The 15015-nt window shown below is 40.2% G+C and overlaps 2 protein-coding genes, 1 long non-coding RNA gene and 4 other non-coding genes across 8 annotated transcripts; 4 read left to right on the forward strand and 3 right to left on the reverse strand.

Annotated features, from left to right (window-relative positions):
- Positions 1–402: 402 nt before the first annotated feature.
- Positions 403–3405, forward strand: zmat2 (zinc finger, matrin-type 2). Its single transcript, XM_068331465.1, has 6 exons — positions 403–436; positions 1194–1293; positions 1452–1575; positions 1783–1856; positions 1951–2096; positions 2587–3405. The coding sequence occupies exons 1-6, from the start codon at positions 419–421 to the stop codon at positions 2728–2730; spliced, it is 606 nt and encodes a 201-aa protein (XP_068187566.1). The 5' UTR covers positions 403–418; the 3' UTR covers positions 2731–3405.
- Positions 3406–3617: 212 nt separating this feature from the next.
- trnav-aac (transfer RNA valine (anticodon AAC)) lies at positions 3618–3690 on the forward strand. Its single transcript has one exon. It is a non-coding gene; the product is annotated as a tRNA-Val (tRNA).
- Positions 3691–3939: 249 nt separating this feature from the next.
- Positions 3940–4012, reverse strand: trnav-cac (transfer RNA valine (anticodon CAC)). Its single transcript has one exon. It is a non-coding gene; the product is annotated as a tRNA-Val (tRNA).
- A 127-nt stretch (positions 4013–4139) lies between these two features.
- On the forward strand, positions 4140–4212 carry trnav-aac (transfer RNA valine (anticodon AAC)). The gene has a single exon. It is a non-coding gene; the product is annotated as a tRNA-Val (tRNA).
- Positions 4213–4611: 399 nt separating this feature from the next.
- On the reverse strand, positions 4612–4684 carry trnav-cac (transfer RNA valine (anticodon CAC)). Its single transcript has one exon. It is a non-coding gene; the product is annotated as a tRNA-Val (tRNA).
- Positions 4685–6689: 2005 nt separating this feature from the next.
- lcp2a (lymphocyte cytosolic protein 2a) lies at positions 6690–14149 on the forward strand. Of its 2 annotated transcripts, none has more exons than XM_068332094.1 (21): positions 6690–7143; positions 7888–7950; positions 8069–8115; positions 8446–8508; positions 8639–8661; positions 9226–9266; positions 9473–9665; positions 10159–10238; positions 10321–10384; positions 10501–10578; positions 10666–10691; positions 10831–10850; positions 10926–11036; positions 11195–11213; positions 11301–11316; positions 11445–11523; positions 11842–11894; positions 12181–12257; positions 12763–12837; positions 13075–13224; positions 13436–14149. In XM_068332094.1, exons 1-21 carry the CDS (start codon positions 6997–6999, stop codon positions 13583–13585), a joined length of 1575 nt encoding a protein of 524 aa, XP_068188195.1. In that variant the 5' UTR covers positions 6690–6996; the 3' UTR covers positions 13586–14149. The 2 variants fall into 2 exon arrangements, with proteins under 2 accessions (XP_068188195.1, XP_068188194.1); XM_068332093.1 differs by having other exon boundaries at positions 6697–7143; positions 10318–10384.
- LOC137606705 (uncharacterized) lies at positions 6709–7858 on the reverse strand. Its single transcript, XR_011037903.1, has 3 exons — positions 7473–7858; positions 7238–7281; positions 6709–6839 (listed from the first exon to the last, which is right to left on the reverse strand). It is a non-coding gene; the product is annotated as an uncharacterized lncRNA (long non-coding RNA).
- Positions 14150–15015: the final 866 nt, after the last annotated feature.

Below are 15015 nucleotides of genomic sequence, written 5' to 3' on the forward strand. Positions count from 1 at the left end.
TTAAACTACCCCATGAATGTACAGTACAATACGTGAGTAAATATATGGGTACTTATTACTATTGCATATTTAATCTTGGCGTATATATACACATACATATATTATATTAAAGTTACAGTTCTTTTTAACCTTTTGATACGTCAGTAATGGGATTTTTCTTCATTTGCTATTTTCTTTCATCTATTTATTGTGGTGGTAGTGCCAGCAGTAATAGTACTAGTTGTGGTAGTAGTTATTGTTGTCTTCGTTGTTGATATTGTTGTTTTGAGGTATGAAACAATGAGTTCTTGATAAACAATAGAATTGATGGGGTTTTATTCCCGTCATTGCCGCTCCGCTCCAGCAGGTGGCGGTGTTCACGAGAGTAAATAGCAACTGTGATTTTACGACAGTCGTATTCCGTCACAAAGTAAACAAGATGGCGTCGGGCAGTGGGGTAAGCTTTAGATTTCAGATCGTTTTTTGTTAGAATTATTAAAGTACGACATTAATTTACAGCCATGCAGCTTTTTATTTATATTTCCGCTAATCAGATCCTGAAATGGCTCAGACCAAATCTGTTCTACGGGTTTAAAAAGCCGCTTCAAAGGTTAGGTAGCAGCGTTAGCTAAGTTAGCTCGGTATTTAGACAGGTAAATGTTAACGATCTTATTTTCAACTTCAGTGGGATTTGCTTTCCGTTTTATGGATTTTTAATAAAACCTGTTCACTGTGTCGATTTGCGTCTTTACGCTGAAACACAATAAATAGTTTGTTCCTCTATCAGTAACAGCAGCCTGACGGCTTCTCAACAGAAGCGTCATTATCGACGGTAAAACACGCCTGATTAAAACTCTGTGGAGATTTGAAAGGATCCCATCATCCGTTGAAAGGGTCCTTTGTAGTGGGGTCACTAGTTACTAGTTACTGACCCTATAATAAGTTCCATCATTGGCAGTTTAAAAGGTTATTTTCATGTGTTCAAAGCTATTGAACTAAACCCAGCGGTGCTTTTTATAAACCCCCAGGGTGTTTTAGTCACATGTGGGGAAAACGCATTTATATATCTTGAAAAGACAAAGCACATCAATGAGCGCAGAAAAATATTTGACATTTCAATTATACAGAATGGAAACTATGTTAAAATACTGCTACAAAGCACTCCACTAAACTCTGTGACGTGACCTTTATGTGACCTTTTCCATCTCCTCCAGTCCAGTAAGAATGACTTCCGTCGGAAGTGGGACAAAGAAGAGTATGAAAATCTTGCTCAGAAACGACTTGTTGAGGAGAGAGAGAGAGAAAGGAGAGATGGTAAGAAGATAGAGGTGTTCCTTTTTTCCTCAACTTTACTCTTCCTTTTTCATGGAAGCAGTAATATTGAATTATGTTCTGTATTTGAGCTGTTCATGCTGTCATTTGAAATTCTACTTAGTTTATTGTCATTGACTGAAAGATGACTTTCTCCTCAGGGAAAGTTGCTCCACCGATCAAGCGGGACCTCCTGCGCCACAGAGACTACAAAGTGGATCTGGAGTCCAAACTGGGGAAGACCATCGTCATTACAAAGACCACTCCCCAGGCTGAGATGGGGGGGTATGAAAAGTTTCCTTCTCCCAATCCTCACACCACAACCATAACTTTACACTTCATGCTCAGCAGGAGACACAGCTAGAGACAAACTCTTGAAAAAGGGAAGGGTTTAGTTGATTACAAGATAAACATACCTGGATGCCAGGAAAAAATGACTTTGAAATTCAAGTTTTACCACACACACATGATTGGCTGTCGTCTTTTCTTCAGGTACTACTGTAATGTCTGTGACTGTGTGGTCAAAGACTCCATCAACTTCCTGGATCACATCAACGGAAAGAAACGTAAGTTCACATCAATGGAGCGACTCGTCAAAAACCAGCTCTTCTTTGATATTGACGTTTGCATTGCTGTGCGTTTGTGTTTGTGTGCGAGCAGACCAGAGGAACTTGGGAATGTCGATGCGAGTCGAGCGCTCGTCTCTGGATCAGGTGAAGAAACGCTTTGAGGTGAATAAGAAGAAGATGGAGGAGAAGCAGAAAGAGTACGACTTTGAGGAGCGCATGAAGGAGCTGCGGGAGGAGGTGAGGAGATGGTTAGGAAGTGTTGATGCAGCTCATGAATACAGTCATGAACACTGACGTCATTGCTGTGTAACAGCAAGACCAATCACAGTGAGGCGTTAGGACAACAAGAATTTTTTTTAAAAATCAGCGGTTTCGGGAAATCTTTTTGTCATCTGGTTATTCTTGCACTGTGTTTCAAATTGAATCAGTATAGACAAGATAAAACATAACTGAAAGCAGTATTTCAATATTGTTTCTGGTGGAGTTTTTGCATAATTATTCATGGCGCGATATACAGAGCTATCTGTATTAGCAGTAAATTTAAGTGTTAAATTTAAGTGGATTCTCTTATTATTTCGTGTGAAAAACTAAATTTGTGCAGCAGAGATCTCTGAATACGTTAATCATGCCTCAGCCTTCTGCACAGGAAGCGTGAAAAACAAAGTAGTAACTGCACATACACACACACGTCTGCTGGGTTCCTGAAACATTTCCTGTTGTCTGTCAGGAGGAGAAGGCGAAGGCTTACAAGAAGGAGAAGCAGAAGGAGAGGAAGCGTCGGGCAGAGGATGACGTGGACTTTGAGGAAGACGATGAGATGGCGGCTGTAATGGGTTTCTCGGGCTTCGGCTCCTCCAAGAAGAGTCACTGATGCTCCGCAGCCCGACTCTCCAGCAGGGACCACCAGGACAGGAAGCCCAACCCCCTCCACCCTCCCCAAGAGTATAACAAGACTGTAAACACTGGAAGGAGGGCTTCACCGCAGTTCAGAAGTGTTCCCCACCTAGATACGGATTCTTATTTTGGTAGAATCACCCATCTCTCTCTTTCAGCTCAGAAGCTTCCTGTCGAAAGATCTGAAGAAGTTGAGAAGTGTCTGAAGTTTTAAGCACACCTTAATGAGCTGGGATTTTATGTTGATGCATGTTTTATGTCAGCAGGAAAGAAGTGAAACCAGATAAACATCAGAAGATTCCTCTAAGTTGGACAGAAGTCAGAATGTGAGACATTCAGGATCATGCAGTTAAAATGTCTTTCAGTTCAAAACATGACAAAAAGCAGTTATACCTTTTCTTCATATGTCCTCATACAATTTAGGAAGTTATCAAATTTTTATTAAAATTACTAATACGACAGTACTCCTCATGTGAAGAACTGAAGTATAAATATGAATAAAATCAGTGTGAACTTGTTAAATGTACATTTTTCAAAGGAGGAAGGAAAAAGAGTTCAATTAGGCATTGTAGTTGTTGTTGATGCATCAAAATCTGTTCGTTGCTTGAGTTTGTTTGAGAAATTATTGTAATAAACAATTTTTTTCCTTTTTAATTGGCTCTCTGGTTTATTGCTGTGTCACTGAAACAAACCAGAGGAGAAAAGTTTCTGCAGAAACGTGATGAGTACATTGTCAGTCATCTGCTGATGGTGGAGCTTTGTGTTGAATAAAGTGGACTGGACTTCTTGACATTAATAAAAGATGAAATGAAAACTTTTGGCGATAGTAAAATGAGTATTAGTAAATGGGTGACACGTCATGAAGTTTCCGTAGTGTAGTGGTTATCACGTTCGCCTAACACGCGAAAGGTCCCCGGTTCGAAACCGGGCGGAAACATCTTTTGACACAACATAAGTTATGAATGTTTTTATTCGGTGCTCCCATTCCCATCGTGGATATTTTTCACTGCTAACTGGAGGAATTTGAGATATTTAAAACAAGAAGGTCCGCATGTGGAACACGTCGGAAAAAAACTTTTAATTGTGGACGGATCGGTTCACTCATCATCATCAGGATAAATGGACTGACAGAAATATCTCTATATCTCTTGTCATCATAATAATTCCCTCTGAGTTTAAAATATAATGTTTCCGCCCGGTTTCGAACCGGGGACCTTTCGCGTGTGAGGCGAACGTGATAACCACTACACTACGGAAACTGTTAGGGTCCAGAAAACAGTCCTGCAACCAATTCAGGGTAAAATGACTTTGGGACACTGGAAATGCAGAAATTTATATGTACAGGTAAGAAAGTTGTCAATCTGTGAATGCATTTTAACCCCAAGGGTTTCCGTAGTGTAGTGGTTATCACGTTCGCCTAACACGCGAAAGGTCCCCGGTTCGAAACCGGGCGGAAACATGTTATGTCACTAAAAGTGAACCTTTCTGTTGTGTTTTATATTTATGTAGGACTCACATAAGCAGCGGCAGGAAACACATACTAGCACACATTAGCAGAGAACCTGCCGTGACCGGTAGGTCAGAGAGGGGGCGTTTCTCCAGGTGGTCCTTCATTGTTACTATGGCAACGTAAAGCTGGATGGGTTAGTTTGAAAAATTCTACTTCTCTACACATTATGTCATCCCGGTTGTGAAAGAAGTTTGCCGGTTTTGCGGCAGACTTGATCAACATTAAGAAGGAGAGGAAGTTTGGTTTCTGACCTCTAAACATCCTGGCTGGACTTTGACACCTGAATCATCATCATCATCTGTAAATCTGTAAAGTAATACAGAACAGCTAATATATCATGTCACAAAATGTTTCCGCCCGGTTTCGAACCGGGGACCTTTCGCGTGTGAGGCGAACGTGATAACCACTACACTACGGAAACTGCTGTGGGTCGCTCAACTGTCTTGTCATTACAAAAGTGGGCTCAGGAATCCCTCCATAGGTGTGTGTCGGGTCAATTTTTTTTATTTTTGTTTGTTTGTTTGTTTGTTTCACAAATTTCCCCACTGTGGGACAATAAAGGTCTATTATTATTATTATTATTATTATTATTATTATTATTATTATTATTATTATTATTATTGTTTGTTTTTGTACCTCGTTCCGTCCCACAAATCGGTCCGGTGGAGGAACGAGTCCTAACGATTAGTTCCGGTCTGGATGGTCATCAGGACTGCTTGTTTAGGAACGTGTTTAGAATGCGGGTGACAAACTTGTCAAAGTTTGACAAACTTTTGTCAAAGTTCGTGTACACCCTTTAATTTACTTGAAAGGTGCTTTAAAATGTTTTGAGACCTTGGAAGTTTTATTTACTGTTATACTTAAAATTAAACTTCAGTGAATACGAGTCATTAATTGACAGGAACAACCATTTCATAACTCCCTGTTTCCAGTGAAGCACACCTTTGGTGGAGGAATCTGAGTATATGACACATGTTTTTAGCAAAAAAAAATTAAATCTCAAATTTGGCGATGAGCAAACCTTCACTTCATCCAGACAGAGACCAAACAGTGGCCGGTTTGAGCAGGTTTTTGAGAGTAGCATCCAGATATGTGGACCCTGAGGGTACAGGTGGTCCCTCGTTACTATGGCAACACAAGGCTGGATAGGTTAGTTTAGAAATGATACCATGAAATGACATCTCTTCCCTAGAAATTATGTCATTCTGGTTGTGCAAGAAGTTGTTGACGGTTTAGTGGTAGACTTGATCAACATTAAGTAGAAGAGGAAGTTTGATTTCCGACCTCTGAACTTTTGGCTGGTTCCTGGCTGGACTGTGACACCCGCATCATCACCATCATCATCATCATCATCATCATCATCATCATCATCATCATCATCATCATCATCATCATCATCATCATCACCATCATCATTTGCAGCAGCAGCAGCAGCAGCAGCAGCAGCCGCAGCAGCAGCAGCAATATCAACCAGAGAATAGTCAACTTTGTACCGTGGTAACTTTAACCTTCGCATCCTCTAATTTACTTTAACTCAAGCAGTTTCTCTCGAACAGGAGGTTTTGTTTCCTCATTCATTGACTCAGACAAAAGCCTTACTGGAAAAAAGCTTTATTGGGTTTCCTTCAAACTTTTGATAGTTTCTCAGTGAGGAGTCTGTCAGAACTGTGACGTCACACTGGAGGAGGAAGCTGAGGTTTTTCCCCTGAAATGATTTATACGGAGAGGAAATAATATAGGAGCACTGCCAACAACAAAGGTTTAGTTTAGCTGTGTGTGGTGTGCAGATCCAGATCCAGAACCAACTTCTTAAGCCCATTTGTGATTTCTGGAGATGTGGTTGGTGTCAACTAAATTCATATTCATTTTACATTCTTTTTTTTCCATCTTGAGCTTGATATCAGATATCTGTCAGAGAAATGTGTTGCAGTAACTGGACGTCACCCAGGGAGCAAAACTCCATCAAGACAGCCCTGTTTGTGTCATCAAGTCATCTACGCTCTCATTGGCTGATCCTCATCACACGACCAGCTAACCCTGCTCATAGGTCTCATTATTAGTCTGATAATTACTCTAGAATGTTAGAGCTCACTGGAGATTTCCTTCAGCATCCACAACCGATCCTGAAGTGTGCAAGATCACCATCTGTGAAGCTTGTGTAGCTGTCCCTGTCTAGAATGTTAATAGACTCCTTTCTGGATCCAGATGATGATCTGGATCACTACCAGAATCTGTTGTGTAACTTTGCAGTGATCAGCCTGAACCAGACCTGAACCGGACCAGATCTTTACTTTTTAAATGAAGCATCGTCTTCTGACTTCTGGCTCTGCAACGAGTGGGTGCAACTGCAGTTTGTGTTCCGCTTTGTGGTCTGACTGTGGAAGGAGGAGGATGATGTTGATGACAACCCCCCTTTCTGCACAGTCACTTCCTTTAAAGGAGAGGAAGAATGGAACAAGGAGAGGTGAAGAGATAAAGACCCTTAGAAAGAGTGGGAGAGAGAGAGACAGACAAAAGGAAGCCATTTTGGTTCCTCGGCGGTGCGTCTGGCTGAGCGTTGGTTTTGTCTTCTTTGCCTTTAAAGAGTCAGAAACAGAAAGTCAGTCAGTTTGAGGAAGTAAAACTTTCTGACGACAGTCGGTAGTTATTTATTTTCTCCTTCTGAGAAGTTTGGTTGCATTTTCACAACAAGGACTTGGAGAAGGACTGCTGACATCCAGCAACAAAACTCGCATGGTGGTCTGCTCCCGTTGGGGCAGTTTTCTGGGCAGTCTTGGAGTCTTTGAGAAAGGAGGACGCAAGATGAATGCCGACCGAGTGCCTTTCAGGTCTGAGGTGATGGCGTGGAGCCCACAGCAGCTGGCCGACTACCTGAAGAGGGTGAGGCCTCCATCCGTCATCTGTCTGTCCTTCTCTTTGAAAACCTTTAACCATTCATTCTAGTCTTGGTTGACCAATAGCTTCCTGTTCTTACCTTCAGCGAGCCAACATGGAGGACGCTCTCTTAGTTCATGACCTCTGCCAGTGAGAAATGGAGGTTATGTTATCAACCATGTTTGATATTCTATAGGATATATTAAAAGATTATCAATTCTTGATTATCAGTTACGAGTTACTGCACAGTTTCAGCTTATTAATACTAGTATAAAAGTTTTACAATTTGTATGTACAAACTACAATCCATTGAATTTATGTATCGGGATAATTACCATTAGATTCAGTCAGGATCTACCCCCCAGGTCTACATTAAACTTGCTGGAAGGTTTCACCACCAGACACCAAAAGAAGGACCGGTTAAAGTTAGGGGTGGATCCAGTTTGCGTCAGGAAGAATCCGCCAGCACATCAGGAAGCAGTGACCCTTCAGGAACAGCTGTTTTTTTCCTCCAGCAAATTTATAGAATGATCCACTTTTTTTGGAGAATGCACAGCCGATGATCTCAGCGTAATGTTCACATTCCTACATTTCTGTTCTGGTGTCCCACAGGACAGCTTACATCAGCAGGGGCATCACCTGGTGTTGTGTTCCTCTACTACTAAAATAATTCTCACTCTATGCTGGACAGACTTTGACTCCCACGCTCTACACTCTCCAACACTGATCATATATTTCATGTGTCTGCAGAGGAATCTGTCCGGCTGTGATAAAGCGGTGCTGAAGAACTCCATCAGCGGCTCCAGATTTGTGGTGAGTTCAGGACAGTCAGGGAAAATCCTCCATAGAAGCGAAGGGGAGTGGAGGAGGATTTATGAAGAAGAGAAGAAGGCTGATCTAAAATTAAAGCTATGCTCCCTGATTTTTACAGAATCTGAGTGATATCGACCTTGAGAAATTCCCCAGATTTCAAGCTCCGTGAGTCACGACAAAATCCTACTGAGTCAGCTGATGAGTCATGGATGGGGAGCAGAGGGTGTTGGGAAATGAATAGAGACATGATTATTGATTTCTGTTTGGTTTCAGGATAGTTATTAGCAAATGGAAATTTTAAATTAGTAGCTTTGAAAATTATTAGTGGTTATACATAGTTGTTATTTTGGTTTGCTTATTGCTAGTTCTTAGTTTATGGTTAGTCAAGAGGTTTTGTATGTATTTGTTAACTTCATCAGAGAATTTTGTGCCGGTGCATCATGATGAATTAATTTGATCAAGAGAATTCTGAATAACTCTTTGTGTCATGGTCAGGTTGATTTCCAAGATCAGCACTGAAATCAGCAAGAAAGAGGGACCGAGCATTTTCAGGAAAAAGTACATTTTATAGTACTCACAATATTACATAAATATAATACATTTTACTAAAATTCAGCAGCTGTGAGTCTCATGATGTTAAATATGATGACATTCTTTTCTGTTCATCTTGTTTTTCTTTACATCACAGACCCTCCAGATATCATGAACCAGGTAGGAACTCAAGTTATGATTATTAGATAGATAGATAGATAGATAGATAGATAGATAGATAGATAGATAGATAGATAGATAGATAGATAGATAGATAGATAGATAGATAGATAGATAGATAGATAGATAGATAGATAGATAGATAGATAGATAGATAGATAGATAGATAGATACTTTATTAATCCCGGAGGAAATTGCATATTATTAGTGTTTATTTAAGACATTTGTTATCACAAATATTATTTATATATATATATATCTTAAATATTATATAACATATTTATGATAAATATCCATACTGATAATGTTTAATTTCATGTATGAATCTGGTGTTTGCTTTGCTAGCACATGCCATCACATTGTTCTTTCAAGTACTCTCAGTTGCTATATTAGAGATAGTACTGTTTTGTGTTAAAATGTGTGTGTTCTACACAGAGATTCACTTTTAATTATTCATTATTCCTATTTTCAGATCATCTCTTCATTCTCATTTGACGCTCCCCTCTTAGATCAATAAGTTTTATCTGACTGTGCGCTGCTAACACACTGCTTCCTTCTCTGCAGACACGGCTGCAGAAGTTCAGGGCTGGGATGAAGATGAATTTGTACGTTTGTCTCTTTAGATTTGTTTTTTGTGTATGTTGCAAAATGCATATTAACACATTCACACTGCAGTAATATTAAATTATTTTGATAATGAAACTGACTGATGGGATTTTGCTACACTTTTACTTTTTGTAACAGAGCATTTATCAGCTTCAGATGGTTTTTATACTGTCTCACCTCACAGTCCCACCTCTGCTTTTTTTAGGATGATGAAGATTTTGATGATGACTATGAGAATCCAGACACAGGTGATGAGGAGGGCAGTGTGGGAGATTATGAATCCCCAATTGAGGAATCTGAAGGACTCAACGATTACGAACCTCCTCCATCGGAACCGTCAGAGGACCATCTTCAAAGGCTGTGCCCAACCCTGCCAATTGGAGATGGCGATTACATTGGTATCATTGGGGTGGGGAGGGTGGCGGGGTGGGGTAATTTCCTTATTAAATCTCATGGATGGTTGTGTAATTATTATCTTATAGTTATTATCTCATGGCTAGGAGGTAGCATTGTTGTTATCCTATGTATAGTTGTTAGTTTCTAGTCGTAATCAATGGTTTTAGTTTATGTAATTATTGGCCTCAGAATGGTTGCTAACCATGAAATAGCTGTTAGCATAGCTGTTAGCTTGTGATAAATTGTTAAGTATAATTGTTAGTTTACATTGCTAGTTCATGGAAAGCTGTTTCCTCTTAAATAGTTGATAACTTACTGGTTTTTAGCGTGATTGCTAATTTATTTTCGCATTATTACTAACTGCTTTATGTAGTTCATGTTAACAGAAGTTAAACAGTTGATTATTTATGGAATAAGAGATTAGACTATTAATACAAACTCAGGAAGAAAGATGGCCCCTCTGGTTGAATTTTAATCAATAATATCTGTGTGTAGATAAGAGGGATTTGTCACGCAGAGGCTCGCCCCCCGCTGTGTGTCCGCGCCCCCCAGTCTCCACCATATCTCCAAGGATGGTGAGTTAGTTACAACCTTTACTCAATGTTACTGTGAGTCACCTGTTCAGGGAATGGATCTTTTAACTTCCACTTGTAGCAGCAAGAGCCCTGCCCCTCTAGAAGAGACCCGTCTCCCCACTCCAGTGGGAGAACCTCTGGAAAGAGTGAGTAACTTGGATCCACAATTAAACACTTTCTGCATCGGTTTTCACTGGTTTCCATTATGTTTTAGATGAATTATTAGAATTGCAGTCATTGGTGTCTCTGTTGTTGTGTTCAGTTTCCCTGGAGCCGCCACAGATCTTTCGTTGCAACAAACCAGGAAGAGATTCAGGACCCAACAAGTCCCCCATCAGAGGTGAACCCAAAACCAGGATGTAGGTCTTTACGTTCTTCTTGTTTTATGTTTTCATCCCGATGACATTGGGTTTTCTCCTCTTCACAGGTTCTCATCTTAACACAGGGGACAGGGTGAGCATTTCTTTTTAACAATAAAATTTAAAAAGGGGCCAGGAACATAGCCTTGTGGAACTCCACTGTCATGCCACCACAGAGAATGATCCCTTAAAGTTTCACATTTTATTGTTATTTATTGTGTTTATTCTTACAGGGGGCCTCACATCCTTGGAAGTAAGTATTTACTCAACAGTCTAAGATTAACATAGAAAGAAATCGGAACCTTAAGGTTTGTTTTTGTCATTTCAGACCTCAACCAGATGTCCCTGATCTTCCCACCTGGTCCAAACCTCCTATACTTCCTCCGTCCAACACGTCCGTCAGCAGGAACAACTCCTCAGCCAGACCCCCACCCAACAGGTCAACACACATGACTTGTTCATCAAATCATCTCAATTTTTTTTAAAAATGTCTGATATCATATATATGAGGTCAATTTTTTCAATAGTATAATTTTAAGTATATAATCAATATAATTAAGTCTGATGTGTTTTTTTTTACCTGTTTGTTTTATTCAGGTTTGATATAAAGAGAGAGGTATGTTTCTACTCTATCAGAATTTTGTTGTATTGAATTTGTCCAAAACAATGAACCCTGATCTTCTTTCCTCTACTCTTTCATCAGCAAACGCAGAATGAAGGTGAGATTATTTTTACATCTAAATTTTTTATTTTTTTACATCTACATTAATCTTTTCCCTTTTCCTTTAAGCAGACAGTATAACCCAATACATCTGAGTGAATTTGAAATTATTCTGCTCTCCTTCAGCTCCTAAACACAACACGTTTCCCCTCCACAATAAAAGTCTGCCCCCTCGTCCTGCTGTCCCCTCACGCCCTGGAAACAGGTAGAGAATGAATGCACACAGTTACGTCCATATGGCATCCTGACATCCTGGAGTTACGCTAGGTTCACTGGTTGGGTTGACGGAGTTTAAACAAAATTTGAGGTATCAGGCGTTTTTAAGATAAACGAACCAACGCTATTGTATTTGCAGGTCTTGAATATTTAAAAAAAAAACACGTTTTAGTTGTTGTTTTTTTCAATGTCTGTTAGAGTAAAAGATAGACAACAGCACAGACTACATGGCTTATGGCACCAATAATGGTCAAATCTTCAATGGATTAAATGGAAGTAAAATATTTTTTTGTTTCTCCTGGAGCAGTTTGCCTCTCAACATCTCATCTGGAGGATCTCTGCCTCCCAAACCACAATCTGGTAAGAAGACAACACAAATGTTATTAGAATAGTTTTATCTGTTAGAATAGTAATAACAGTTCAGAGGTTATACATTTGTAAATGCTTTCCTTGATCACAGAGAATGTACAATATTGCCATAAGCCTCTTTGGCAGAATTTTTATTTGCTTCTAAAGGCACAAATGTGCAGACTAAGCTCATTGTAGCAGGATTGTCAGCCTTTCTGCTTGGATCAGGTCCATCCACATCTCATCTGAACATACCTGCTCCTACACTGTAAATTAATACGGTCCTAACTTTTTGCAGCTTTGAATGAACAAAGAGGAAGCCTTGTTGACAGGCAGTTGTGTCGCCCCCCTCCGTCCACAGCAGCATCCACGCAGGTAACACACACACACACACACACACACACACACACACACACACACACACACACACACACACACACACACACACACACACACACACACACACACACACACACACACACACACACACACACACATGCATGTATTTTTATACTATAAGCATCAGAAACACACTGCTTTTTTCAATGTGATGTTATTATTATGTGATGGCAGTAAAACTATTTTCTGACTTACATCATTTTACAATTATTTAGGGTACAATATTTTAGAAATTGAGAATTAAAGATCAGTTTTGAAGCTAGACAAGAATCATGGCTGTTCTTTTATCCAAACAGCAGGAGACACTGTTGTCTGTGTTTACTGTTTAATGAAGTGTGTGTGTGTGTGTGTGTGTGTGTGTGTGTGTGTGTGTGTGTGTGTGTGTGTGTGTGTGTGTGTGTGTGTGTGTGTGTGTGTGTGTGTGTGTGTGTGTGTGTGTGTGTGTGCGTGCGTGTGTGTGTGTGTGTGTGTGTGAGATCAGGAGCTGGATCCCCGTTGGTATGTGGGTAAAGTGACCAGAAGTCAGGCAGAAGGATGTCTGAAACAACTCCACAAGGTAACTAAACACAAGTATCATGAAAAAAACATTTATTTATAGTTTATCTGAGTCTGTTTTATTATTCTGGCCTTTTTCGACCAAGATTCATGTTGTTGATTTTGTCAGTTCATTCAGTAAAAGTGAGACTATCAGAGGTGTAGTAAGAGTGACAGGTGTTGTTAAAAATGATAATCCCCAGCAGGGGGCGCTGCAGCGCTGGCACTCAGCTATTGTGTGTTGTGTTTGTGTGTGGAGGATGGGGCGTACCTGGTGAGGGACAGTACCAAGCAGCTGCCCTCTCAGCCCTACACCCTGATGGTTTTGTACCAGGATAAGGTCTACAACATCCAGATCAGACAGGAGAACCAACAGTTCCTCCTGGGAACTGGACTCAAAGTGCAGGAGGTAAACCGTGCACCCCTCTGCTGGCCTGAGGCCTTCAGAGAAATCGAGTTATCGATAAGATTTAGAATGAAGTGTAAAAACTACATCGATTTTTGTGCTACAAAAGAGAAGTTTGGGTTTTTTTAAGGAGTCGGAAAGTTGATGGAGATGTGTTTGATGCTAATGCTGCTAATGCTTCTGTGTGTGTGTGGGTGTGTGTGTGCATGCACAGGCTTTCCCATCAGTCAGTGACATCATTGGCCATTACTCCCACTGTCCTCTGCTCCTCATTGATGCCAAAAATCGCAACTCCAGCCAACACAACCAATGTCTGCTGTCCGACCCGGCCGGATACCACACGACCCAACAGAACTGGTCCTGACCGGATGAAGCCTCTAAGACCGATGGAGTGCAGGTGTAGGTGGATGTAAGATGAGCAGATGACAGGGGGGGGGGTGTTTAGTGGTGAACTGGGAGATGTCTCCTCTGACGGTTTCACATGTTGCTTCCTTTGCTCCTTTTGTGATTGTATTTACAATTCATGTCGCCTTCTGTTCCCGTGTGAGGCGTTCAAAGCTGTGAACACTCAGAAATGCATCTGCGGGGGGAGGTTTTTGAATTCCTTCATTCTTTTGTATTAAAGTCTAATTCACAAACAAAATGTTAACGTCATAATTTCAGATCTGTGAGCTAAATATTTGCCAAAATAAATATTTGCTGATTGTATTCTTAATACTCCAGTGTTCATGTGTTACTGAGGGACATTTCTGATTGACTACAAATAATTAAAATGTCAGGATTTAGAATTTTGAACGCAGTCACATTAACAGAGCTCCTTTCACAACCCTTTAAAACCTTCTAAAATGTAATGAGATGTTAAAATGTTTTGCTTGTTTAAAACTCATTAAAGATTCTTTTTAAAAAAAATAAATAACGTTGAATCTGGAACCAGTCAAACATGTAGTTCTTCCTTTTGGTTTTTAGACACTAGATTGAGTAAAAGCGTTGATGACATCATCAACGGCATCAGATGAAGGTCGTTTTTTTGTGACGCCAGCCTTTAAAATGTTTGTTCTGTAATCCACTGGAACTGGTGGCGTCTATTTGACAGTTAATCTGTTGGTTTTCTCAGGGGAACCCCTGCATTTACACAGACCGGAGCCCCCCCACCCAGACCTCCCCCCCCACTATATAATCCCAATCATCAGTCAGTTATAGTTTGGACTGCGTGTTGTTTTGTCTGTGTCGTCTTCGAAGGCACCGTTGGATGAAGATTATTGCTGCCATGTCCAACTGTCATCACACACACACACACACACGCACGCACGCACGCACGCACACACACACACACACACACACACACACACACACACACACACACACACACAGATAAGAAGTGTGTCTGCTTCAGTGTGAGGGGTAGACATCAGTTAACATGTGCAACTCGTTCTAGAACTACAACGAACTGACTTCAATTCTTACTGTATTTGTACTTGAAATAAGTAAAAGTACTCAGTAAAAGTACTCAGGCCACTTTGTTCCAAGTATAATCATTGCAGTTTAAAGCAAAAGTATTAAAGTAGGATCAGGAAACTTAATTTAAGTGCTAAAACACCTGCTAACTCGATCCATTACTGCTATTGTTGTAAAAAAATCAATCAATACCAATAATACTAATAGTATACTAATAATAATTGTAATTATATTTACTGATTATAGTTTCATCTTTACTTGTAGGAGATGTCGAGTAATTTCCTTTGTAACAACATTTTTTTATGAACTCCATTATAAAAACTGAAACGCTGACATTTT

The sequence above is a fragment of the Antennarius striatus genome, chromosome 13, assembly GCF_040054535.1.
Source record: "Antennarius striatus isolate MH-2024 chromosome 13, ASM4005453v1, whole genome shotgun sequence".
Lineage (NCBI taxonomy): Eukaryota > Metazoa > Chordata > Actinopteri > Lophiiformes > Antennariidae > Antennarius > Antennarius striatus.